General features: G+C 43.7%; 2 protein-coding genes across 3 annotated transcripts in view; one reads left to right on the top strand and one right to left on the bottom strand.

Annotated features, from left to right (window-relative positions):
- Positions 1-674: 674 nt before the first annotated feature.
- Eif2ak1 (eukaryotic translation initiation factor 2 alpha kinase 1) overlaps positions 675-23,287 on the bottom strand; it is a 50,637-nt gene continuing 28,024 nt past the window's right edge. For both annotated transcript variants that reach the window (XM_048367490.1, XM_048367501.1), the window contains exons 6-15: positions 23,020-23,100; positions 21,102-21,201; positions 18,952-19,012; positions 17,891-18,215; positions 15,671-15,782; positions 14,089-14,189; positions 5,436-5,547; positions 5,142-5,224; positions 3,134-3,367; positions 675-925 (exon numbers count right to left, since the gene is read on the bottom strand). In XM_048367490.1, coding sequence (XP_048223447.1) covers positions 821-925; positions 3,134-3,367; positions 5,142-5,224; positions 5,436-5,547; positions 14,089-14,189; positions 15,671-15,782; positions 17,891-18,215; positions 18,952-19,012; positions 21,102-21,201; positions 23,020-23,100 — 1,314 coding nt within the window. In that variant the 3' untranslated portion in view covers positions 675-820. The remainder of the gene's footprint in view (positions 926-3,133; positions 3,368-5,141; positions 5,225-5,435; positions 5,548-14,088; positions 14,190-15,670; positions 15,783-17,890; positions 18,216-18,951; positions 19,013-21,101; positions 21,202-23,019; positions 23,101-23,287) is intronic.
- Ankrd61 (ankyrin repeat domain 61) lies at positions 6,696-12,762 on the top strand. Its single transcript, XM_048367533.1, is given in 3 exon segments — positions 6,696-7,159; positions 10,178-10,283; positions 11,392-12,762. Coding segments are annotated over 3 exon segments (1,335 nt in total). The 5' UTR covers positions 6,696-6,868; the 3' UTR covers positions 12,330-12,762.

Raw genomic sequence — 23,287 nt, 5'->3', positions numbered from 1 at the left:
AACACATACCATGACTTGGGGATACTGATTGTTGCCTCTGATTGGGAGTGGGGAGAGCATAGTGGGATAGGACCATGGAAAAAGGCAGGAAGGGTATCTCTGGTACTCTGAAATTGCTCCCCAGTTCACCATGCACATGGTTGTAGATGGTGCAGAATTGGAAGTAAGAGAAGAGACAGAAAGGCTGAATGTGGTACACTGGGCTAAGAGGCTGAACTTTGGGTTGAATGCAATAGTTTGTTTGCAACCCCAGCTACTTAAGAGGCAGGGATCAGGAGCTCATAGGTCACAGCCAGCAAGAACAAAATATTAGCAAGACCATCTCAGCCAACAGGCCTCACCCTCACAGGAGTTAAAAGTAGGAAGATCACAGTCCATAGCCAGACCAAGGCAAAGGCAAGACCCTATCCGAAAAGTTAAGTGATATGGTGTTTCTGGAAAGTGGCTTTGACACCAGTGTGAAAGGACTGGAAGACTGGCAGCTGTCAGAATGGGAACCTGCTATGGGCAGTGACGGGGAGGAAGTACAGTAGACTTCAGCAGAACCTTCTGAAGGGTTCTTAGTGTTTAAGGACAGCAACAGGAATAGAAGCTTGGAAGGAGAGAAGAGGACAGAACAGGTTCACTTTGGAGCAGTTGGGTCATAGATGTCAAGGAAGAGACAGTGGAGATATTTTTACATCTTTAATAAGTCTTGTACAGGCCTGCTAAATATAGTAGGAATCATACCATAAACTCTCCAGTAAAGACTGAAAATGTACATTCTGGTTGATTACATTGAGTGTAAGTCCACTTTAGGATAATCTATAGATGTACAAGGTCAGCCCTTGACCTCTTTGGACTGAGAAAGGAGGCTCAGCTGCTTCTTCAATTCTTCAATTTCTTTCTCCTGCTCTATTATCTTCATCTGTAGAGTGAGATTCACCTATGAAGAGAAAATTTTAAGCTCCATTAAAAAAAAGCTCTTCCTGGGGGCTGGGGATATGTCCTAGTGGCAAGAACACTTACCTCGTATACATGAAGCCCTGGGTTCAATTCCCCAGCACCACATATACAGAAAATGGCCAGAAGTGGCGCTGTGGCTCAAGTGGCAGAGTGCTAGCCTTGAGCAAAAAAGAAGCCAGGGACAGTGTTCAGGCCCTGAGTCCAAGTAGGACTGGCCAAAAAAAAAAGCTCTTCCTGAATACACAGGTGGTCGTCAGGCTGCCAGGCGCTGGCAATGAGCATAACACATCGTGTGCCGTGCTCCCCCTTCCCCGTATACAGACAGCGATGAAGAGGTGACTGTTCTTTGCGGTCACTGTATCATTAGGTCACATGTGCTGCTGCCGCCATGTCTGCCACTTTTTCCACTTCTCATAGTCCTAGTGGTGGTGTGTTTTTTCTTTCTTTTTTTTTTTTTTTCCAGTTGTGGGGCTTGAACTCAGGGCCTGAGCACTGTCCCTGGCTTCTTTTGCTCAAGGCTAGCACTCTGCAACTTGAGCCACAGCACCACTTCCAGCCTTTTCTGTCTATGTGGTGCTGAGGAATTGAACCCAGGGCTTCATGTATGCCAAGCGAGCACTCTACCACTGAGCCACACTCCCAGCCCTAGTGCTGGGTTTTATTATTTTTTTTTGTTTATTATTTCTTGTATTTTTCTTAACTCTTATTAATATTATTATTTGCTTTTGCTGTGGTCATTATCATTGGCAAAGTTCCTTTTCCCCTTTCCTGGACACGGGGACTCTAGTGTTTGGAAGGTTCCATTCTGAGGCTGAAGGTGCCAAAAACTGCTTGAGAAGTGGCCTTTTCATTCCATCTGGGAAGATGGTGAAAAAGGAGGAGAAATCATCCTTGGTTTAAATTTAAAACAAATCCAAGCTATAGGTCATTCCTTACTAAATTGGAGGTGTTAAGCATGCTAGGCCTACTGAGCCATGTATCAGCCTATTTTTTTATTTGTTCCTGTGCTGGTCCTGGGATTTGAACTCCAGGCCTGGTCACTGTCCCTGAGCTCTTTTTGCTCCCATTTGAGCCACAAGTCCATTTCTGGCTTGTTTTGTTTTTGTGGATAATTGGAACAAAGAGTTTCAAGAACTTTTCCTGCCTGGGCTGGCTTTGAACCGTAATCCTCAGATACCAGCCTGGAGTAGGTAGGATTATAGGCATGATCCACCAGTGTCCGGCATGAACTGGTGTTTTTTTGGGGGGTGGGAGGGGTTAGAACTTATGTATGTTTATTTTTGCTATTATGTACAGAGGAGTTAGTTATACAAGTCAGGCCATGAGTACATTTCTTTTTGGACAGTGTCACGAGCTGGTTTGTTTAAAGGCACTACGACTCCCAGATTTCTCTTTCACTACTAGCCTGCAGGACTGGAGAGGACTTTCAGCAGCTGGCCTGTCGACCAGGCGGGGTGAGCCACCCTCATATCCTGCTGTTCACACTGTGTGGAAACCACCTAGGAATCCTGCTAACGTGCAGGTTTGGCAGTCCTGACGCTGTGCATCACACAACATACCAAGCAAGGCATTAAGAGGATCTGAATCAAGTAATTGTATCTTCGGAAGTTTCTAGAGGAATAGTCTATCTGCAGGGAATTGTTCTTGACACTGCAGCCACACATCAGGAAAGAGGAAGGGATAGGCAGCCCTGGGGCCGGGTCCTATGGGACTCAGGTAACTCCACTGGCTGTGAACGCTGAGGGCTCTGAAGTCACCTGTGCCACCATTGTTCCCAGGCCTCAGAATTATGAAGCCTGTGTCTCTTTTGACTAGGAAGTTACTTGCATAATAATCTAGAAAAGGTTCTTCACCATGGCTAGAAAGGAAAAATAAAACCTTTCTCTAGCATAATTAGCTCGATGAGGCTGGACAAGGAAGCTTGTATTATTATTTTAGAGCAGCACAGACTGCAGCCAGTGGGCCGGCTCACTTGCTGGCTTGCTCATCTGAACAAGAATCCGGGTGTGCCAGTGGTGCATACTAGTACTAGACATACATAGTGAACTGTGAGAACAGGATACACCATTTTATTTCCAAAAACCATATCCAAGGCTCAACTGTTTTCCATGAAATAGGATTCCCAATTTTAACAAATTCAATTTAAGCTTCCTATTTTCCCCAGGATTAAAAAAAAAAAGTTACATACATTTCCAGCCGTTTGGAACAGTTCGCTCTGCAGCAGCTGCAAGGCAGAAGGTCTCTGGGAGGGGTCTCTCCTGGTCAGGTGCTGGATGTACTGGGCTTGCACTGGACACCTCTTACTGAGGGAATCAGGTATCCGGCCTGCTCTGATGCCTGTGAGAACTGAGGCCCGCTCCATTTCCGTCCCAAATGGCTGAAAGAGCTCCAGCAAGATCACACCCAAGCTATACATATCTGACTGCAAACGGAGGCAATATGCAGTTAGGACATTTCACAGCAGTGTACAGCCTCTCAAGCAAGGTTCTTTTTTGTTGCTTATCTTTTTGAGACAGGGTCTCCCTATATAGCCTACACTGTCCTGAACTCCTGATCCTACTGCCTGAGTGCTAGGATTACAGGTGTGCACCACAGTGTCCAGCCCCATAGGCAAGGTTTGTAAGAATGAAGATTTAAGAGGTCCTGTCAAGATGACAAGTCAGCAGAAAGGCTCATGCCTCAGAGGCAGGTGTCAGCCTCAAGCAAGAAGTGACTGGAATGGTTGCAACCCATCCCTCTAGTGCCCAAAGGGGAACTGAATGGGCCTGCAGATCAATGGTGCATGAAGGGCAGTGTCCTTGCCTTTGGTCTTCCCCACCCTCTGACGATCTAGACTCAGCTGGGCAACAACATGAGCTCCCATCTGCCAGAGACAGGGGAGGTCAGATCCCACTCCAGCCAACCTCTGTCCATAGCCATAATTAAGCATTCTTGGTTAACATACAAACTGCAGAAAACCTGTTTAGGAAGGTTTTTTGTTTTTGTTTTTATTAAACAGTCTTTTGAATACAGTCATGAATTTTTTTTAACAACTCTTGGTCCGTTGCTGAGGAACCAAATGGTTCATCAAAAATAAGAAAACCTGGGCTGGGGATATGCCCTAGTGGCAAGAGTGCCTGCCTCGGATACACGAGGCCCTGGGTTCGATTCCCCAGCACCACATATACAGAAAATGGCCAGAAGCGGCGCTGTGGCTCAAGTGGCAGAGTGCTAGCCTTGAGCGGGAAGAAGCCAGGGACAGTGCTCAGGCCCTGAGTCCAAGGCCCAGGACTGGCAAAAAAAAAAAAAAAAAAAAAAAAAAAAAAAGAAAACCTTAGGCTGTTATATTGAAGAAAGGATTTCCTTTAAGAGCCTGTAAATCCCCAAACTGAGGAGGTGGAGAAAGGAGGACTGTGAATTCGAGGCCAGCCTGGGTTACCTAGCTAGACCTGTTTTTTAAAAGAAATAAAAAAAGATGACTATTTCTTGGAGGAATAACAGGAGGTGACACTTAAGAATGTCATCATTGTCTGTAGAAGGGAGTGAAAGGCTTCCCTGTAGCACCTATTTACTTAACCTTAATAAAAGTCAGAAGGAGGCCAGCTTCTGGGTGCTCCAGGCTCTTGAGAAAACAGGGCCACTTTTAAAGTGCAAATTCATTCCAGAAACAATGCCTGACACCTACTGATTCAAAAACTGTAAAGTGGAAAAAAGGGCAGCACATGCTGAATCAGTTCAAAAGTGAATCTTTTTTTTTTTTTTTTCTGTTTTATGGTGCCAGACCTGGGGCTTGAACTTGGGGGGCCCAGGCAGTCCCTGAGCTTTTGTGCTCTAGGCTAACACTACCACTTGAGTAATAGCTCCACTTCCAGCTTCTTGGTGGCTAATTGGGGATAAGAATCTCACAGACTTTTCTATGTGGGCTGGCTTGGAACCACAAACCACAGGTCTCAGCCTCCTTAGTAGCTAGGATTGCAGGCAGGAGTCTGGCACCCAGCTCTAATTTTACTATTTTTGACAGTACCAGAATTGAACTTAGAGCCTCGTACTTGCTAGGCAGGCGCTCTATCACTTGAGCCACGCTCCCAGCCCAAAGTGAGTGTCCTTATTTGGGCAGTTGCTTCTGGATCACATGCAGGACTCTGCATTTGGAATGCTGTGGGCTACTGGCAGCCACAGGAAAGGTGAACACAAGGGCAGAAAGGAACCAACACTACCTTGGCGTCATATGCCGATCCTCCCAACTGCTCTGGTGAAGCATACAGACAAGTCCCCACTTGTGAAGTATGTGTTGGCAAGCCTACAATTTAAAAAACCACCTGTTAAACCTCATCATCCACCTTGAGGGACCCTTATAATACTGGCACTGGAGCAACTAAGGAAACAACAGTTGCCTTTCCTCATTATTGGAGCTTTGTTGACCAATGTCTAGGAAGTTCATAAATAGTGGCATTGTTCAACCATGTCTCTTTTTATGCAAAACTGAAAAAACAAACAAACCAGACCCTTACCTTTCCCATCTCTATTCGTCCAGCCTGAGTTCTGTATAATATTTGTGCAAGCCAGGCCAAAGTCTCCAATTTTTACTTGCTGGTCCGGGCCATGAAGAAATATATTTCTTGGCTATAAACAAACAAGATAGTTCCTTAATTTTCATACAACAAGCAGTGATAGCCTGGAATCTCAATCCTCCCATCTCAGCCTCCCCCATAGGTAGGATGATAGGCATGAACCCGCCACTACCACCTGGCAACTTTGCTCCCAGATGATTCTATATTAGCCAGGCTTGAGAGCCATTAGCTCACACTTTGAAAGTATATAGCCAAACAACCCAAAACATCCCACTGGATTGCTAAACTAGTAAAACTGTACCTACACTGGGGGAAGAAAGATTTTGCTAAAATGTAAAAATTCTTAGCCAGGTGCTAGTGGTTCACACCTGTAATTCTAGCTACTTGGGAGGCTGAGGATAGAAGGATCTCAGTTTGAGGCCAGCCTGGCAGAAAGGGCTCATGAGACTCTCTTAAGCTATGGGTGGGTGCAGTGTTGTGCATCTGTCCTCATCCCAAGTGGGAAACTGAGAATGGGAAGGTTTCACTTCCAGGCACACCTGTCACCTGCCTAAAGTAGGCAGATCAGGGCTAAAGTGTGTACAGACAACGTGAGAAACAAGACCCTATCTCAAAATATAACCAAAACATAATCCTAGCAATGCAGGAGGAAGAGATCTAAGGACTGTGACTCAAAGCCAGTCCAGGTGAATGAATCCAAGAGATTGCCATTTAACTAGCAAAAGAACAAGTGGAGATCTGGCTCATGTGGTAAAGTGCCAGCCTGACCAAAAGCTAGGTAAGAGTGTGAGGTTCTGAGTTCAAGCCCCAGTACCACGGGCACTGGAAAAGTAACAAAAAGACTCCTATTAGTACTCCCCCACCCCCCAAAAAGTAGCTTTTAAGTATAATCATTTTTATTTAGTCAGTTTTGTTAGTTGCTTGAATAACAGTTGACAATGAAAGAAAAATTAACACTCTTAGGTGTGAAATGAGTCTGAATGTTTTCATTTAGGCTTTCCTAAGCCTAAATATTGTCATCAAGGAACCAAAACCTGAAACTGTTTGGCTCAAAAGAAAAAAAATAAAAAAAGAACTATGAGCTAGGCACCACCTGTAAATTCTGGCTACTCAGGAGGCTGAAATCTGAGGATCGTGGTTCAAAGCCAGCAAAGGCAGGTAAAGTCCATGAGACCTGTATCTCCGATTAACTGTCCAAAAACGCTGGAAGTGGACCTGTTGCTTGAACAGAAAATTTCTGTTCAGGGACAAGGTCCAAGCCCTGAATACAAGCCCAAGGACCAGCACAAAACAAAACAAAAGGAGAGCTATGTTGATGAGTCCAATTGTCAACAGTTCTAGAACTGTTCTAGAACCAAGCCCAAAGGATCATCATGGAAACCAGAAGAGACCAATTTCTTAACAGTCTTCCCGCCTTCCTTCTAAGTCCACGCTGCTCAGATTTTCCCATGGGAAATATAACCAAGAGGGGGAGCAGAAGCCTGGTGGTAGACAGGGCCAAGTCGCTGGAGGATAACCCAGTCATTGCTCTGCACACCAAACTCTATGAAGCCATAATCAAAGAAGACTGCCTGACCATCACGGCACTCCTCAGGCACCACCCAGTCAACCAGCCACTGACCATTCTGTCCAACTCCACCAGCTACAGACTACTTCTGAGCCAGGTACTCTCCTGCCTAGCTGCTTTTAGGAAAACAGAAGCTCAAGGCAGAGCATGACCTAATGCAGTGATCTCTACAGCCAGTCACTTGTCTCCCCATGCCTTGCCAGCCCAGCTAGAGAAAGCCTGGTCCACAAGACCTGCTTCCACTCACCACACCCAAACTGAGGGAAGAAAAAACTAGAGCTGCTTGGGCTAAAGAATGTACTTGTTCAGGACAGCAGTGCTGGTGGCTCACACCTGCAAGCCTGGCTACTCATGAGGCTGAGATCTGAGGATTGTGGTTTAAAGCCAGCCCAGTGAAGAACATCATGAGACACTTATCTCCAATTAACCGCCAGAAACTGGAAGTAGTGCCATGGCTCAAAGTGGCAGAGCACTATCCTTGAGCAATAGAGCTCAGGGACAGCGCCCAAGTCCAGTTCAAGCCCTACAACCTACCAATATATACATACATACATATATATATAAAATACATAATACATATATATATGTTCATTCCTAAATTTTATGTGATCATTGCCTTCATCTTTAACTTTCTTTTTTAAAAAAAGGAAGCTATCTTTTCTTTTGCACCTTTTCCCCCTTTATCTTGCAGTCACGATATAAACCCACTATATATATATATTTTTTTTTTTCCTTTTTTTGCCAGTCCTGGGGCTTGGACTCGGCCTGAGCTCTGTCTCTGGCTTCTTTTTGCTCAAGGCTAGCACTCTGCCACTTGAGCCACAGTGCCACTTCTGGCCTTTTCTATATATGTGGTGCTGAGGAATCAAACCCGGGGCTTTATATATACGAGGCAAGCACTCTTGCCACTAGGCCACATTCCCAGCCCTTCTATGTATTTTTAAGAGCTGGCATAAACAGCTGTGCTAATCACAGATAGAACATGTGCTTCAGTATCTTTAAAACCCTGAAAATGCAGCCTGACTGCTGATAATATCATCTTGGCAAAGCTTTAACAACAACTGTCTATCACCCTGTTGGCTAATTTAAACACTAAGTGGGCCAGGAGTTTGGCCTACTGGAAAAGTGCTTGCCTAGTGTGCATGAAGCCCTGGGTTCGATTCCTTGGTACCACATATACAGAAAGAGCCACAAGTAGCACTGTGGCTCAAGTGGTTGAGTGCTAGCCTTGACCAAAAAGAGCTCAAGGACAGTGCCCAGGCCCTGAGTTCAAGCCCCAGGACTGGCAAAATAAATAAATAAAAGGACTAAGCAATATCATGGTAATTACCATTCATTTTTCCATTTTGAGGTCTTCCCAAGAATCAATGATTGAAAGTTTTAGTGTTGTTTCTTTTTTAAAGTTTTATAAACCATTTTGTAAAACAGGTTCTAAGGACCAGGGTGTGGCTCCTCTGGTAACAAGCATGGGGCACTGAGCTGGACATGAAGCTATGGCTCAATTGGTAGAGCACTTGCCTTGAGCAAAAATGGTCAGGGACTGCACCCGGGTCCTGAGTTTAAACCCTAGGATTAGGGGGGAAAAAGGAAGAAAAAAAACTTTGAAATTCATTGGGTACCAAGTTACTGCAGTGAAAGAGGAAAAAAACACATCCCACGTGGTTTGCATCACAAGTGTGGTTTGATGCTGTCGCTCCTCAGGGTGGGTTGCTGAAACGTTGCTTCAGTTTATGGAAGTCAAGTGCAACAGTGTGTTGGTTCAGTGATCAACACCTGTGCCTTGCTCCTAAGACTGTCAGAGCTGAAACCTTTTTAGACTAATGAGCTGACTGAACCTTAATGAGATCTCAAGGGAAGACAGATATCTACCAGATTTAGGGGTGACTGATCATCTTATAACCTGGGCAGAAAAAAAAAGTGGCTTTGTTGAAGAATCCTGTGATTTATGTTTAGTTCGGGCTGTTACAGCTTTGGTGTTGGAGACTGAGCCCAGGGCTTCTCACAGGTTAAGCACGCACTGCCATAAACTATACCCCATCTAGTTGTGGACATAAGTTAACATGTGAAAAAATAGAGTTCTTTTTAAAATCTTACTAGTTTAAGTCCTTTTGTGCAGTGCTAGGGATCAAATGCAGGGCCTCATGCATGTAGGCAACTGCTCAAGCCCTGAGCTTCATCTTGAGGCTTGATCTAACCTTGGAAGCTTTAAACAAGGGAAGAAGGGGAGGGACAGGAAATAGCATAATCATGGAGATTGAATTGGAGACTAGGTGGGCTGCTGTGTCTCTGCTACAAATTAAAAACTATAGGGCTGGGGATATGGCCTAGTGGGGCAAGAGTGCTTGCCTCGTATACATGAAGCCCTGGGTTCAATTCCCCAGCACCACATATACAGAAAACAGCCAGAAGTGGCGCTGTGGCTCAAGTGGCAGAGTGCTAGCCTTGAGCAAAAAGAAGCCAGGGACAGTGCTCAGGCCGTGAGTCCAAGCCCCAGGACTGGCCAAAAAAAAAAAAAAAAAAAGAATCCTAAAACTGTATTGAAAAAAAAAAAAAAAAAACAGGCACTGGAGGCTGGGAATATGGCTTAGCGGTAGAGTGCTCGTCTTGCATGCATGAAGCCCTGGGTTCAATTCTTCAGCAGCACATAAACAACGGTGTCTCACACTTATAATTCCAGCTATTTAGAAGGGTGGGATCTAAATTGAAGCCGGCTGAGATAGAAAAGTCCTTGAGACTCTTATTTCCAATTAATCAGCAAAAAGCCAGAATGGAGGTATGGTTCTAGTAGGAGTGCCAGCCATGAGTGAAAAACCTGAGCAAAGGCAGAAGACCTCAAGTTCAAGCTCCAGTGCCAACGCAAGGGAAAAAAGCCAGAAGTGGCACTGTGGCTCAAGTGCTAGAGTGTTGTCCTTGAGCAAAAAGAAAGCCAGGGACAGTGCCCAGGCCCTGAATCCACACCCCAGGACTGGCAAAAATAAATTTTTAAAGAGGCACTTCCCATACTAAAGGAACACTATCATTGTGGTCCTGAGGCATTTGGCTCCCTTGAGGAGGCAGGTGCAGGTGCTGTGGAATGCATCACCCTCCCCTGTAATGCACTGTGCTTTCCCTGCAGCATACACAGTCCATCATCCCCATCCATCTGGCCACTGAATATCACAAGCCCCAGAGCTTGCTTTGCTTGTTAAAACACGGTGCTGACCCAGAAGTAAGGTAAGTAAGTTCATGATACTGTAAGTGATATACTGCTCATCTTCCTTGGGTTATGGACTATACAGAGGATTCTATGGTGAGGGTGTCCACTTCTGCACTGGCCTGCAAGCCAGGCGTATGCATACTGAGGATCAGGCGGTTACTCTCACTGTGGAAAATGCACTCTCATAGTTAGCAACCTAAGTACAAAAACTAAGATTAAACAAATATACAAGGGTTTTTTCCTATTACCCTATACTAGAAGATATGTTTCAGGAAAGAAGTATGTCTTGCTGACTACCCTAACACCTAAACCAAAGGCCTAGTGCCAAGTGCCCAATCAATGAGTATGGTTTATATAGAATATAAAAATAATACAAGTTCTGGGAGAAGATCCTGCCCACATGGGCTGCCCAGTCTGCTGCAGCTTTGCAAGTGGTCTTGAAGCCCTGTCCCCCACCCCCCAACCCCCTCCAGATTCCTCAGCGCAACCTTCTCTTCCCTCCCCATTTCTATCAAGTTCTATCACTGAGATTCCAGCTCTGTCTCTCATATCAGGCTGGACATCCAATGTAAGTAGGGGCCCCTGGGCTTCACACTACAAATGTGCATAAACTCAAACTGGAGCCCAGGGCAGGGGAATGGCTGGATGTCCATGGTGGACCTTCTCTTCCCACAGCAGTAACCCTGAGGGCTGAGGACAAGCACAGGCAAAGCTCCTCACACGACAGGCAAGGGGCCACTGGATGGGGGAATGGAGTCCGGGGTGCTATGGATCACTTCAATTAACAGGTCATGCCTGAGTCCACACAACTGGACTGAAGGCTCAGTAACCCAGCCCAGCACTGGACAAGGTGCTGGAAAAACAGAGATAACCAAGTTTGTTTGAGAGGGTAGAGGGAGCACAGACCTAGAAGACCTAGAAGGGGTGAGCCACAGACCCTGCTAAGGTTCAGAGCTCAGACCTCTTTAAGTAAGGCCACACTAGGCAGTGACCTCCCCCAAACCCCGTGACACCTTGAGAAGTTACCTAGCACCACCTATTTCAAATCACTTCTGCACAGTGAGCACTAATTCTTCCCGCAGAGCTGCTGCGAGGGGCACAGGGTAATGTGTGCTAAATGCCTTGCAGGGCAGCAGGGCTCACCACGCTTCACCTGATGCTGCTCCACTGGCCGGTTACCTCCATCACCTGGGCAAAGCCATGCCTCCGAGTCCACAGGATCCTCACAGACATCCAGAACAATGCAGTCACGTGCCTCCGCATTTTGTGTGAGCACGGAGCTCAAGTGAATGCCCGTGTAGACAATGACAACAAAGACTCACCCCTCCACTTGGCCATCACCTATGGGACCTACCCAGTCCTCTCCATTTTGGCCCAAAGTGGTGCCCAGGTCAATGCCATGAATGAATCCAACATGACACCCTTGCACATGGCAGCAGAAATCCTGAATAAAGACATGATGGAAACACTCATTGTGTGCGGTGCCAATGTGAACTGTGCTGTTCCTTCCACGGGAAACACAGCCCTGAAGCTGGCCGTGCGCACTGCATCGAGCAAAGCAGGCCAGCTGCTGGCGGCAGGGGTGGGCTGCATCCGCCTGCTGTTGACTCACGGAGCCAATGTCAATGCCCAGGACTACGATGGGAAAACAGCTCTCCACCAGGCATGTTTTGGGGGCAGAGAGGCAATCATCAACCTCTTGCTGGAATTTGAGGCGAACGTGAACATTTTAACAAAGAACGGAGAGTCCCCGGTTTACGCGTATCTTCAGCGCAGTGCCAACCTCAGAGATACAACGCTTCTTGCCAGGCTACTGGGCCGCACTTACCCTCTAAGACTGATCAACAAGCAAGGAGCTCTACCTACAGGAATCATGCTGCCAGAATTCCAGCTCTTAAAGGAAACCCTGATAACCCTATCTCAAAAGCCTTTATCCCTGGAGGACATCTGTAAACGACATGTCAGAAATATTTACGGAGAGAAATACAAACACCACCTGCAGCAACTTCTCCCCCAGAAAATATGGAACTCAGTGTATTACTATTATGACTTAGGTTACCTCCTACACTAAGGACCAGAGACACTCAAGGCACTGCCAGCTTCCATTTCAGGCTACATGTGCACCCAAAAAGGCTCAACCCATTGCTCCTACATCCCAGTGTACAAACTATTGGTTCTAAAACCTTTTCCAGAAAATAAAGTGATTTGCACACCAACTCTTACAGTCCTCAATTCTCTTTTAAGTGTCTTTCATTCTTATGATTTAGTTTTTGCCTAAAAAAAAATAAGCAAGAGAATATTTTCTCTCAGTAGTCTTTGCTAAAAACTGGAGTAAACAACCAGAAAACAGTGTTTCACACTTATAATTCCAGCTATTTAGAAGGGTGGGATCTAAATCGAAGCCAGCTAAGATAGAAAAGTCCTTGAGATTCTTATTTCCAATTAATCAGCAAAAAGCCAGAATGGAGGTATGGTTCTAGTAGGAGTGCCAGCCATGAGTGAAAAACCTGAGCAAAGGCAGACCTCAAGTTCAAGCACCAGTGCCAACGCAAGGGAAAACAAACAACCAAAAATAACAGAATGCTTGTATTTTAAAACATCAAAATAGGGGCTGGGGATATGGCCTAGTGGCAAGAGTGCCTGCTTCATATACATGAGGCCCTGGGTTCAATTCCCCAGCACCACATATACAGAAAATGGCCAGAAGTGGCGCTGTGGCTCAAGTGGCAGAGTGCTAGCCTTGAGCAAAAAGAAGCCAGAGAGAGTGCTCAGGCCCTGAGTCCAAGCCCCAGGACTGGCCAAATCATCAAAATAATCATGTTTTTCCAGAAACAGATTTTTCTATCTAAGGCTATACTAATGATCATTTCTGACAACTCTAAGCATATTTAGCAGTATGGATTATGTTTGGCTGTACTCAGCACACTTACTACCTGAAAAGCAGCACTCATTCATACTCCATATTATACGTATGTAAACACACACACACACACACACACACAGTCTACTACTTGAACAATACCCTTAGTCCTTTCTTGCTTTATTTTTCAGATTGGGTCTCCATATTATACGTATGTAAACACACACACACACACACACACACACACACACACACACACACACACACAGTCTACTACTTGAACAATACCCTTAGTCCTTTCTTGCTTTATTTTTCAGATTGGGTCTCTTATTTTTGCCTAGACCATGCTCAGACCATGGTCCTCCTACCTATGCCTTGTAGCTGGGATTTACTGAGATACACCATCACTCCAGGCTTATTTGTTGAGATGGGAGTCTTGTTAACTTTTGGCCAAAGCTAGCCTCAAACCTTGATCTCTATCCTCACCCTCCACATAGCTGGAGTTATACGTGTGAGCTACCACCGCTAATCTTCCACGCAGAACTTTCTTTTTTGGGGGGTGGGAGGCTGTTTCTGGGGCTTAAACTCAGGGCCTGGGCACTGTCCTTGAGCTTCTTTTGCTCAAAGCTAGCACTCTACCACTTGAGCCACAGTACCACTTGCAGTTTTCTGGTGGTTAGTTGAAGATAAGAGTCTCACAGACTTTCCTGCCCAGAGGCTAAAATCCTCAGATCTCAGCCTGAGTACCTAGGATTATAGGTGTGTAAGTCCCTGGCCAGAATTTTATGTCCCAAAATTACTGCTTTTAAATTCGGTCTAAGAGTTTCTTATTCTGGACCTGTGGGAAAATGACATATGAAACTAATGAAAAATTCTGAAATAAATAAGGATACATTGGCTAATTTAATGACCCACAATCAGGAAACCATGCTCAAAAGAAATAGTCTGTTAGTTGTCCTGCCCCACTTACCTTCAGATCTCTGTGCACGATTCCCATGTTATGTATATAAAACACACCTTCCACCAATTCTTGAAAAATTTTTGTTGCAACACTGGCCATAATGTAAGGACCTGGAATTGAAATATAACAGTCTCATTTCCCTATTTTACTTCATTGCATTAACATCTAAATGTTAACATGGTTCCAAATACATACAAATTGGATATTGAGGCAACATTTAAATTCTTAACAATGTCAGTACTCCAGAATGGTCTAAAACCTAGAAATACAGACAAAAAAAAACTGACAAAGTAAAACAAGTATTTCGTTGTCTCTTAGAATTTTTTGGTGCTGGTCTTGGGGCTTGAATTTAGGGTCTGGGTGCTGTCCCTGAACTACTTTTGCTCAAGACTAGCTCTCTCCCACTTGAACCACAGTGCTATTGTCAGCTTCTTCTAAGTAGTTATTGAACCATGATCTTCAGATCTCAGCCTTCCAAGTATCTGAGATTACAGACATGAGCAACCACCACCCAGTTCTTAGAAAAAAAAAATTTAAAGGCCCAATGGCTAGGTGCTGATTGTTCATGTCTATAATTGTTACTCAGGAGGCTGAGATTTGAGGACCTCACTTTGAAGTTATTCTGGGCAGGAAAGTCTCATCTCCAATTAGAAAAAATAACAAGAAAAAAAAACACCCAGAAGTAGACCTGTGGCTCAAGCAGCAGAGCACCCATCTTCAGTGAGAAAGCTAAGGATAGCACCCAGGTCCAGAGTTAAAGCTCTAGCACTAGCATATATGCACACGTGCATAAACGCATACACGCATACACACATACACACATATACACACACAGAGGCCAGGTATTAGTTCACAGGAGGCTGAGATCTGAGGTTCAGTCAGCCGAGGCAGACAAATCCATGAGACTCTTATAGTAGAATTAATCAGCAAAAAGCACAAAAGAGGAAATGTGGCTCAAGTGGTAGAGCCCCAGCTATGAGCCAAAAAAGCCATTTAAGAGCATGAGGCCCTAAGTTCAAGCTCCAGTAAAAAGCAAAACAAACAAAAACTTTATCCAAAATGCTTTTCCTAAATTCCATTATGGTACTATTAAAATACCAACAAAATCAGCTCTTCATCACAAAGGAATTTAATGTCTAAATTGCTACTTTGGTTTATGGGTTTTTGTTTTTTTTTTAAAGAATATCAAAATAAGCACAATTGTTTCTTTGGCTTTTTTGGTTTGTCTGGTTACTCTGCTTCTAACTTTTATATATATATATATATATATATATATATATATATTTTTTTTTTTTTTTTTTTTTTTTTTTGCCAGTCCTGGGGCTTCAACCCAGGGCACTGTCCTTAAGCTTCATTTACTCAAGGCTAGCACTCTACCACTTGAACCCAGTGCCACTTCCAGCTTTTTCTGTTTATGTGGTGCTGAGGAATTGAACCCAGGGCTTCATGCATGCTAGGCAAACATTCTACCACTAAGCCCCATTCCCAGCCCCTGCTTCTAACTTTTTAACATATAGCTCCTGGTGGCAATTCCTACATTAGCTGGAGAAGACTCTCTCACGGAAGTGTTACAAACCCAGAAGGTACTAACAGGCAGCTTCGTCCACGCACTCGCGGCTGCGCTTGTTCCTCTCGGCTATCCAGTCCCATAGGGAGAGCTCACACAGCTGCATCTGGATGTGCAGCATCAGGTGGTACCGCACCTATGGAGAGACACACAGTGAGGCAGGCCAGGCTCCCAGCTCTGATGGTTCACTCACATTCATTGAGTAACAAATATTCACTGGTCTCCCCAGGCCAAATAGCATAGCTAACTGCTGACACATAGGCCTGCTCCAGAACCTAGTCTCTAAAAGAGTACACAAGCAGAGTGATCATTAAAACACTGTGCCATGATACAAGGAGGCAGGCGAAGGACAAACTGGAGTCAGAGGAAAGTCTAATAGTGAAGCTGTCCAATGTAACACTACATAAATAGTTTGAAAGCAAAGATGAAACAACATAGAATGGTTGTGTGGTATTCTATAATTCTTCAGTATACTCCAGATTATGCTTTGCCTCATTTCACTCTGTACATAGTTCATGTTACTTAAGAAAAAAGTAACTAAATATTAAGCTGTTTGTAGTCCATTTATTTGGGTATCAAGAAAAATTTTCCAAAGGATAAGCAAAAAGAACTCCAAGAGAAGGACACAGGAGGACTTTATTGTTGTCGTTACATTTAATGGTCTAGGTGAATTTCCTTTGGCGTACCCCACGTGGTTACTATATATGATTTTAGTACACTGGATATTGTATATATGCTTACCTGAACTAGAGAAGGGAAAGAAAAATAAGGGAGGGTATAACAAATATGACAAGAAATGTACTCACTACCTTATGTAACTGTACCCCCTCTGCACATCACCTTGTCAATAAAATAAAAATTAAAAAACATCCAAATATAATACAGAGAAATGAAACCATTCTGATTAGAAATTACTCAAACTTGCCAGGCCTGTAATCCTAGCTACTCAGGAGGCTAAGATCAAAGGATCACAGTTCAAAGCCAGCCCAGACAGGAAAATGCATGAGATTCTTATCTCCAATTAACCACTAGAAAATCTGAAGTGGAGCTGTTGCTCAAGTGGTAGATCACTAGCCTTGAGCTGAAGAGCTCAGGGACAGTGCCCAGGCCCAGAGTTCAAGCCATATGATTGACCCCCCCCCCCAAAAAAAGTCACTCAAACTCAAGTGAACCTGTTCAAAACTAAAACATATCCACATATTCCTAGACAAGAACTACATTGTGTATGGGTAGATGGTACACATAGCTCTGCTTTTTTTCTTTTTTCTTTTTCTTTTTTTTTTTTTTGCCAGTCACAGGGCTTGAACTCAGGGCCTAGGTGCTGTCCCTGAGCTTTCTGATCAAAGCTAGTACTCTGCCACTTTGAGTCACATTGCCATGTCCAGTTTTCTGGTTTATTGGAGACAAGAATCTCACACTTTGCTGACTGGGATGGGTTTGAACTTCAATCCTCAAAACTCAGCCTGTGCAGCTAGGATTGCAGACATGAGCCACCAACACTAGGCTTTTTATGTGTGCACATATGCATGAACATGTGTGCAAGTCCTGGGACTTGAACTCAGGGCCTGGCCACTCACTATCCCTTAGTTCTTTTGCTCAAGGCTAGAGCTCTACCTAGTTGAATCATGGGTCCACTTCCGGTTTTTGTTTTTGCCAGTCCTGGGGCCCAAAATCAGGGCCTAGGTGCAATCCCTGAGCTTTTCTAGGCTACAGCTCAACATCCAGCTGTTTTGGTAATTTATTGGAGTTAAGAGTTTCATAGACTTTCCTGCCCGGGCTGACTTTGAACTGTGATCCTGAGCTCTCGTCACCTGAGTAGCTAGAATACAGGCCTAAGTTACTGGCAGTTGGCTTGCTCAAGGTTTTTTAATCATAGTAATACTGGTGAGTATATGGTCAAAGTAAAACTAGTATGTTAAAATAACCCTCAATAGAAAAATCCTGAAAATTGGTCAGGTTACCGTACAGGAACCACCTAACATCATGCTCCAAAAATTGTAAAATCTTTCCTCGTAGATATACTTTTATAGCTGATATACAATAGAAATAGAGGGAATGAGACTTCTAATTCTCAGGCAGATGTCTGAGATCTTGAACAGCAATGATCCAGGGAAGAAGAATTAGGCGTCTTTTACAGAAGTAAAAGAGGTAATAAGCTTGGAAGAGGGAGGGCCACACACAGACCTTTTCCACAGTCACAGGTGGATGGATGTCACATAGGCAGTTTCTGGTATGGCGCCTCACCTCTGTCTGCCCCAGGAAGTTCAAGTTTTCTTCTGAAGACTCCTCAGTGGATGTGAAATTCCCCTCTAGGTCTGAATCGTGCTCCAGTGGCAGCCGGTGCTTCACAATGGATCTGAGGGACAAATCAGCCACGCCATTCTCATGGTGATCAAAGGGCGATGCTAATTCACTGCTGTCCCTGATAACCAAATCTTTGGTGTAGTTCACCAATTTGTTATTTTCATTTGCAATGTCAAGCTCGCCAAAGGGTCTTTCTCTTTCCGAGGTAAATTCAGCAAAGACAATAGATGAACTGCTTTCATCGTCTTTGCCGCCATATTGATCTCTGGAGGAAAAAATAGTATAGACAAAAGTGAATGTAAAGCAAGTTCAAAGCCAGACACTGGCAGTTCACACCTATACCTAGCTACTCAGGAGGGTGAGATGTGACAAGGTTTGAAACCTGCCTGAACAGACAAATCCCTGAAACTCTTTTTTTTGTATTTTTTTTGCCAGTCCTGGGCCTTGGACTCAGGGCCTGAGCACTGTCCCTGGCTTCCTTTTGCTCAAGGCCAGCACTCTGCCACTTGAGCCACAGCACCACTTCTGGCCGCTTTCTGTATATGTGGTGTTGGGGAATCGAACCCAGGGCTTCATGTATATGAGGCAAGCACTCTTGCCACTAGGCCATATTCCCAGCCCAAATCCCTGAAACTCTTATCTCCAATTAACCACCAAAAACCTGAAAGTGGAAGTGTGGTTCAAGTGGTAGAGTGCCAAGCCTTGAGAGGAAAATGCCAAGCAAGAGGCTCAAGGCCTCAAGTTCAAGCCCCAGTACTGGCATATACACACAAAAAAGGGTAATTTAATATTTTATGAAAACAAGCAAAAGAGGAGGAGGTTAAGACCTTAGCTCAGTGGTAAAGCCAGGTTCCTAAAAAAGCACAAGGCCTTGAGTTCAAGTCTTGGTACCACAAAAATAATTTTATTAATTAAAACCTAAAATATCTGTCTCAAGTTCCTAGAACAACACTGCAGGTAAAGACAAACATCTCTCATAGAAGTAACAGCAGTTCACATACCTGTCCCCTTCCTGGTTAGAGAGCACTTCAAGAGAAGGTAATGGGATAGGAGCTCTGTCTCCTGAAGAGAAATGGAACACACACTTGTTTGCAAGCATGTAGACAGTCTTTCAATTCAAAGTTAAAACTAGTGTCTCTCCCCTCCTATAAATAGTGAGACTATATATATATGAGACATATTTATATATATGAGACTATAAGTCAAAATGACTAGTAAGATTGGACACCAGTGGTTCACCCCTATAATCCTAGCTACTCAAGAAGCTGAGATTTGAGGACTGTGGTTCAAAGCCAGACTGAACAACAAAGTCCATGATATTCTTATCTCTAATACATCACCAAAAAAGTTGGAAATGGAGCTATGGCTCAAGTGGTAGAGAGCTGGCTCTGAGCACCAAAGCTCAAGGACAGCACCCAGGCCCCAAGAATGACACCCAAAAAGGAAAAAAAAAATTATATATACATATCAGTAAGGGTTTATTGAAATGACTGGCACATTTTAGAAACTATACAACAGAGCTATCTAGCCACACAGGAAGCTTTCTATGCACGAGTTTAGTGAATATAGCTAATTCTGGGGACTCTGCTACTATCTCGGTTCTTCCATCTGGTTGAAAGCCCTGGGTACTGTACAGGCTTGTGTTCTAATAAACTACTATTACTAAAATAAATTTCACATAATTTTCACAAAACACTCTTTATTTCTCCAACTATTTTAAAACGTAAAAGACATGCTGCTGGAGATATAGCTCAGTGGTAGGAGGTGCAAGGCCTGGGTCAATCACTACCACAGAAATGAATATGAATAGACTAGTTGTCTGACACATTGCTGATACTTCAAAAGAAATAAAATAGGACTATGTAATTCCTATGTCCTGTGAGAGGATCATGAAATGTTTCTCTTTTTTCTATTTCTCTCTACTTTAGCCTTGTTTTATTAAAATAAATCCTTGTGGGCTGGGGATATGGCCTGGTGACAAGAGTGCTTGCCTCCTATACATGAGGCCCTGGGTTCAATTCCCCAGCACCACATATACAGAAAATGGCCAGAGGGGGCGCTGTGGCTCAAGTGGCAGAGTGCTAGCCTTGAGCAAAAAGAAGCCAGGGATAGTGCTCAGGCCCTGAGTCCAAGCCCCAGGACTGGCAATCAATCAATCAATCAATCAATCAATCAATAAATCCTTGCCAAAACTTTCCAAATAAATAAGTAAAACGCCAGGCACCAGTGGCTTATTTCTGTAATCTTTCTTAGCTGTTCAGGAGCCTGAGATCTAAGGATCAAGGTTCAAAACCAGTCTGGGCAGCAAAGTCCATGAAAATCTTATCTACAAATAACTAGCAAAAAAGCCAGAAATTGGAGTTGTGGTTCAAGTGGTAAAGCACTAATGTTGAATAAAAAGCCAAGTGAGCATGAGATCCCTGGGTCAAATCCAAGTACTAGCACACACATGTAAAAAAAGCAAAAAAATAATTGCTGCAAGGATAACTCAAATATTAGGAGTACCTGCTTAGGTATAATACTCTTAGTTCAAACCTTAGTAATGGCCCAGCACTGGTGGCTCACGATTGTAATCCTACCTACTCAGGAGGCTGAGATCTAAGGATTACGATGCAAAGCCACCCCAGGCAGGAAAGTCCATGAGATTCTTCTCCACAATTAACCACCAGAAAACCAGAGTGGAGCTGTGGCTCCAGTGGTAGAGCATTAGCTAGAGCAAAAAAGCTCAAGAGACAATGCGCAGGTCCGAAGTTCAAGCCCCATGACTAACACCCTAATAACACCAAAAATTGAAAAAAAAATAGAATGTAATACTCATTCTCAGCTTGTGGGACCCTCAAATACGAAGCATAGAAAAGTGGCCCACATGTGGAAGTTTGCTGATCCTTTGCTATTCAAGTCTGAGTATTTCCTGTGCAAAATGTTGGGACCAGAAGTGTTGCATTTTATATGAAACACTACATTTTGTTTCAAATTCTGGAATGTTCACACAGACTATAAGCCAAGTATTCCTGATCTGAAAATCCAAATCAAAAATCTGAAATATGTGGAGTACCTTCATGATGCTCTACAAGTTTTAGAGTTGGGAGCTTTTCAGATTTCAGGTCTGTGAACTAAAACCACTCAACCTCTATCAGCAAAATCTACTTACGCTGTGTCTGGACCACGTGAACATGTTCAATCCACGCAGTGTGATAGCCTACTATGTTGGGGTGCTGGAGACCTGCTAGCACTTTCACTTCCCGTAGAACCTTAAAAATAAAAGAGCAATTTATTACATGTTCATGTGTCAGAAACTTCTTGTTCCAAAGCCAAATAATTTTTTTAAAAACTCTCTGCACAAGCAACCTGACGTGTTACTTGTGGCAGCTTCCTACCTCACATGTTCTCTCTCTCCCTCCTCTCTCTCTGTCTCCCTCCCCACGTCTCTCTCTCTCTCTCGTCCTGGGGCTTGAACACAGGATCTAGGTGCTTGCTGTCCCTGAGCTTTTTTTGCTTTATGTTTGTACTCTTATCACTTGAGCCACAACCCCACTTCTGCCTTTTTGATGGTTAACTAGAGATCAGAGTCTCTCATATTTGGCCACCCATGCTGATTTCTAATTGGGATCCTCATATCTCAGCCTCCCGAGTAGCTAGGATTATAGGCATGAGCCACTGGTGCCTGACTCACTTTATTTTATTTTTTGCCACTCTTGGGGCTCAAACTCAGCACCTGGGCACTACGCCTGAGCTTCTTTTGCTCAAGGCGAGCATTCTACCACCTGAGCCACAGAGCCACTTCTGGCTTTTTCTGTTCATGTGGTACACAGAAATGGAACCCAGGGCTTCATGCATGCTAGGCAAGCCCTCTACCACTAAGCCACATTCCCAGCCCTATTTTTGTTGTTGTTGTTGTTTTGTTTTGTTACTATCATTGTACTTGACCACTTGAGCTACATCACAGCTCCATTTCTGACTTATTTGGTTTTGATAAGTTTGACGTAGATAAAAGCTTCATGGACTTGTCTGCCAGGGCTGGCTTCAAACCACAATCCTAAAATCTCAGCCTCCTGAGTAGCTAGGATTATAGGTGTGAGCCACCAGCACTGGCTCTGTTTATAACCCACTTGTCATTCTTTCCAGGGGTTAATATATTACATACATTAAATATATCATTCAACAGAATATGTGTGTGTACACACACACACACACACACACACACACACACACACACATACACAAAATAGTCTATATTTTTATTTGCTTTATTTCTTTAGTTTCTGGAGATTGAACCTAGGTCCTTGAGCATGCAAGTGTTCTACCACTAAGCTAAGTTCTCCCAAGCCCTGGGGTTTTATTTGCTTGTTTGTTGAGACAGGTCTTGCTATGTATAGTCTCAATACTCCTGTCCCTATTCCTCCCCAGTGCTAAGATTACTGGCAGGCCTGAACTACCACACCTGGCTTATCACTCCCATTTCAGAAGTTGGGGACAGAGTGGCTCAGCTGACAGGCCAACTTGTCCAGCACAACACAGCATGTTAGAGAGAACTTAAGATCTGAACTGGCTTCAGGCTCTCTTTAGAATGTGCTGCACAGTACATAAATCATTTAGGTAAAAAAAATTAGCCAGGTGCTGGTGGGTCACATCTATAATCCTAGCTACTCAGGAGGCTGACATCTGAGGATCACAATTCGAAGGAACCTAGGCAGGAAAGTCTGTAAGACACTTACCTCCAATTAATACCAAAAAAGCCAGAAATAGAACTGTGGGTTCAAGTGGCAAGAGAAGCTCAGGGGCAGTGCCCAAGCCCTGAGTTCAAACCCCAGGCACAGATAATAAATAAAATAAATAATAAATAAATGTCAGAATGAAGTGCCTATAAAAATTAAAGCAAATAAAAACTTTTATATTTACTGGATTGATTCTTAGTAAACCAGCAATCCATACCACCTACTCTTTGCCAAATATACACAAATAACTACACGATAATTCTTTCAAAGAAACTAAATATAACTATTCAAAAACGTTCATAAATGAGGTTTTGTATGTTGCACAGCCTGACTCTAATTATTTTTAAACCTTACCTTCATACAATCTGTTTTAGTTGCACCCTTAATCAGGATTTTCTTAATCGCATAATGCTGACCATCTAATTTATTTCTAACCTAAAAAAAGCAAACAAAAGACAAAGTATTAAATCCCATTAAATTTCAAATGAATAAAGAAGATCTAATCCAAGCTTAGATATTCCAAACTAGCCAAAGATAGCAAATGAAGCTAAAGCCATGTCTGCTCCTTCCACTGCTCTCAGAGGTCAGCCCTAGTCTGCCAGACCAGTCATTGTGCAAACTA

This window comes from Perognathus longimembris, chromosome 1, assembly GCF_023159225.1.
Source record: "Perognathus longimembris pacificus isolate PPM17 chromosome 1, ASM2315922v1, whole genome shotgun sequence".
Taxonomy (NCBI): domain Eukaryota; kingdom Metazoa; phylum Chordata; class Mammalia; order Rodentia; family Heteromyidae; genus Perognathus; species Perognathus longimembris.
This window is presented reverse-complemented; position numbering and strand designations above follow the sequence as displayed.